The sequence below is a fragment of the Echinops telfairi genome, unplaced genomic scaffold (assembly GCF_000313985.2).
Source record: "Echinops telfairi isolate 266 unplaced genomic scaffold, ASM31398v2 ScPeMD7_4147;HRSCAF=4890, whole genome shotgun sequence".
In the NCBI taxonomy this organism is placed as follows: domain Eukaryota; kingdom Metazoa; phylum Chordata; class Mammalia; order Afrosoricida; family Tenrecidae; genus Echinops; species Echinops telfairi.
The window spans coordinates 1-1,625 of NW_022108046.1; the positions used below are offsets into that span (position 1 = coordinate 1).

The following is a 1,625-nucleotide window of genomic DNA, read 5'->3' on the forward strand; positions in this document are numbered from 1 at the left end:
GCTGCCTTGCTCGTTCTGTGCCTCCATTTGCAAGCTAGACTACCCGTGGACTGTGTCGCTGTAACTTGAGGTTCCTTCAAGACCTGCTTCGCCACGCTACTGGAAGGTACAGCTCTTGAGCTGAGGACTGTCGGACCCTGTCACCTGGCTGACTGTTGGTGACCTGCTTGTTGTTTGCTGCCTGTGGCCGAACAGCCTAAATTGCTCCACAGAGGACTACCCAGCAGCCCTCAGGACTTGAAGGACTGCCAGTGTACTAGCTGTCTCACGGAAGTGAGTTGCACCGAGCCATTTGTACTGCTTTATAGATTAGTTAACTGTTTATTTCTTATCCTATCTATCTATCTATCTATAGAAATATATAAAAAATATTAGTGTCCTGGTCTTGTTTCTCTAGAGAGCCCTGACTAACCCAGGCAGTGAGCTTGGTGTTGGGCTTACTCTACTTGTACACCTGGTATAGAGTTCAGAAAACTGAAAGCTTCTCCACCAGGAGGAATACTGATGAGTGGCCTCCTGAGCTCTAGGAAGCAGTTCTATACCAGCTAGATAAATCTTAAAAGTCTGAAAATAATTCAAACAGGTAAGTGAATTCCACAGTCAAGATTTTTATAAGATTTAGGACTCAAAAAGTCCAACAAAGATTACAATACATATTTATTTAAAGTAATACATCTGCAGCTTAGGATAGATTTTAAATTAAACATTTCAGGTTGAACCAACTTCATAAAAATACTCTGCAGGCAGCTACCTCCACAGATTTCAATGACATGATCACTTCTTGGCCCATTCTTCTCTCTCTTTTCTTTCCCGAATCACCTCTTTCAGATACGGTTCTAAGTAGAATTTATCCTGAAGAACAAAGAAAAGAAAGGTATTACATATCACCATCACACACGGCAATCTCCCAACCACTCAGCAAGCCTTAACCAATCAAAGCCCATCAAAATAAACTGCTTTTGATTTCCACCTTCAGAAGACATTTGCTGACCCAGACTAGGGGCGGTCTACTTTTCTACATTGTAAAAACCCACAAGAGAGATAGAAATACATTGTTTTTATGTTCGGACAGAAAAAAGGAGAGTTTACGGGCTTTCGTCCAGTTTTTGCAGCTCAAGGGGTGAGGGTTAGAGGACCACTCATAGGGCTGAGGCCTGAACATGACCTTTGAATCAAAGGAAGCAGAGTGGGGAGGGCAAAGAAGGATACTTGACGTGGGAGGCAGAGGCTGGACACTGGCCCTGGGCCCCACAGTAGAGACTTGTTCAGTGACTGGGGAAGAGTTGCCTCACACTGAACTCTAAAAAGGGGCTAACATTTGTCCTACTAACCCCTCCAGCCGACAGAACTTGGTGACCCTAACACACTACACAAATGAAAGCACTCCTGTTGTTACTAACACACAATCCCCACTCGCCAATCCGGGCAGATCCTTAAGAGTTGTTCTACCTCCTCATATTTTGTCCACTGCTCTTTAGGCAAGATCTGTTGCCTCATGCTCAGGTCCAAGGCTCTCTTAATGCGAAACATCCGGTCATGATACAGGTTTTCAGGAAGCCTTTTTATGGCTTCTATCACATCTTCGTTCTCGTATATTGTGTCATCTCGCATTAACCCTAAGGTCG

At 44.2% G+C, this 1,625-nt stretch overlaps 1 protein-coding gene across 1 annotated transcript; it reads right to left on the minus strand.

Moving 5' to 3' along the window:
- Nucleotides 1-588: 588 nt before the first annotated feature.
- Nucleotides 589-1,619, minus strand: LOC101660663 (cytochrome b-c1 complex subunit 7-like). The gene is made up of 2 exons (XM_004717992.2): nt 1,450-1,619; nt 589-852 (listed from the first exon to the last, which is right to left on the minus strand). The coding sequence occupies exons 1-2, from the start codon at nt 1,609-1,611 to the stop codon at nt 775-777; spliced, it is 240 nt and encodes a 79-aa protein (XP_004718049.1). The 5' UTR covers nt 1,612-1,619; the 3' UTR covers nt 589-774.
- Nucleotides 1,620-1,625: the final 6 nt, after the last annotated feature.